The sequence below is a fragment of the Saprolegnia diclina genome (genome assembly GCF_000281045.1).
Source record: "Saprolegnia diclina VS20 unplaced genomic scaffold supercont1.338, whole genome shotgun sequence".
NCBI classification, from domain to species: domain Eukaryota; phylum Oomycota; class Saprolegniomycetes; order Saprolegniales; family Saprolegniaceae; genus Saprolegnia; species Saprolegnia diclina.
The window spans coordinates 420-1,777 of record NW_008246405.1 but is presented as its reverse complement, the minus strand read 5'-3'; the positions used below and the strand labels follow the sequence as shown (position 1 = coordinate 1,777).

General features: G+C 54.8%; 1 protein-coding gene across 1 annotated transcript; it reads left to right on the top strand.

The window, feature by feature from the left end:
• Positions 1 to 246: 246 nt before the first annotated feature.
• Positions 247 to 1,141, top strand: SDRG_17406 (hypothetical protein). The gene is made up of 2 exons (XM_008623648.1): positions 247 to 579; positions 630 to 1,141. The coding sequence occupies exons 1-2, from the start codon at positions 265 to 267 to the stop codon at positions 1,107 to 1,109; spliced, it is 795 nt and encodes a 264-aa protein (XP_008621870.1). The 5' UTR covers positions 247 to 264; the 3' UTR covers positions 1,110 to 1,141.
• The last annotated feature ends 217 nt before the right edge of the window (positions 1,142 to 1,358 follow it).

Sequence of the window (1,358 nt, the reverse complement as noted above, 5' to 3'; positions counted from 1 at the left end):
GGCTGCAAGAGTCCGCCCGAGGCCGGTCGACTGGCCTTGCTGCGTGGCGCCACCTTCCCGCGCGAGCTGATCTTTCCGTTTTGAGAAATAATAAAAATAAAAATACCCATAGAAAAAATCGCAATTTAAATACCGATATTTAAATGGCCCCATCTTGTCTGTAGTAAGCGGCATTTACCATCAAGAATTCTAGATTCGAATTTCAAAGAATTCGGGATCCGACTTTTCACCATCCATTTTTGCCTGTCAAAACCAAAAACGCGCATGGGCGACGAGCCAACCAAGTCCAAGAAGCCGACGTATCGCTTCAGCGTGCACACGGACATTGATCTCTTGGAGGAGGTGATCAATGTGGCTCCGCACGACGCTCCGTACGGGCAGACCACCGCGCGCTGGGAGGACGTCACCAGCTACATGCGCACGCTCCACGGCGAGCACCTCACGGTGGCCGGCTGCCGCAAGCGCTTTGACGACCTCATGGCAGCCTTTAAGACAGACACCGTCAAGGGCTTGCGTGCGTCCGGCACCGAAGAGGAGATGAGCCAGCGGTACGTGCTACTGGAGGAAATGTCGGACTTGGTGCGTCCATTTCGCAGTGTCTGCTTGTCCTTAGATAAATCGGTGTGTAGTTGGAAGCGGCCGCGGACAGGAAAAAAGCGAGCAAGACCGACAAGGACAAGAAGACCGACAAGCGTGAGCCAGATGCGCACCGCAGTCGTGCGGCGGCGCAGCAAGGACTTAAGCGCAAGGCAACCACCGACGATGTCCCGGACGAGGACGACAGCGCTGAAACGCTATCCAAGAAGAGCAAAGGAGAGGACTGCGCGGCGAACGATCTAGCGAGCGTCCTCGCAGCCTTTACTAGCATGATCGAGTCGACCAACGCGCTCAAGCGAGACGAAATTGCCGCCCAAAGAGAGGCAGTTGCCGTCAAGAAGGAGGAACTCGCCTTGAGTCGACGCAAGCTTGAGCTCGAGGAGCAGCGGCTCCTCTTTGAAAAGGCCGAACGCGACGAGCGATTCGAGATGGAGAAAGCGGAGCGCGAGGCGCAGCTCGAGTTTATGCGGCGCACGATTGAAATGATGCAAGCGAATCTGAGCAACAAATAGCGAATCCACTTTGCCATTACGTTGCGTTTCCTAGTAAGCAAGCAGCCACCTTGACACACCAGACAGCAACATTTTAGGGTAGCGGCGTGATGGACGGTTTGGTAAAAGGAGGCGGCGAGGACCGCGATCGAGGTCGTTTTTCATATGTACTCATACTCATCCAACAACAACAGTGGGCCGTGAATTGGGTTTTCCAAGCCCTCGGGCCCTCTCGCAGCAATAGAGAGAAATACATCGCCACTTTAGGGG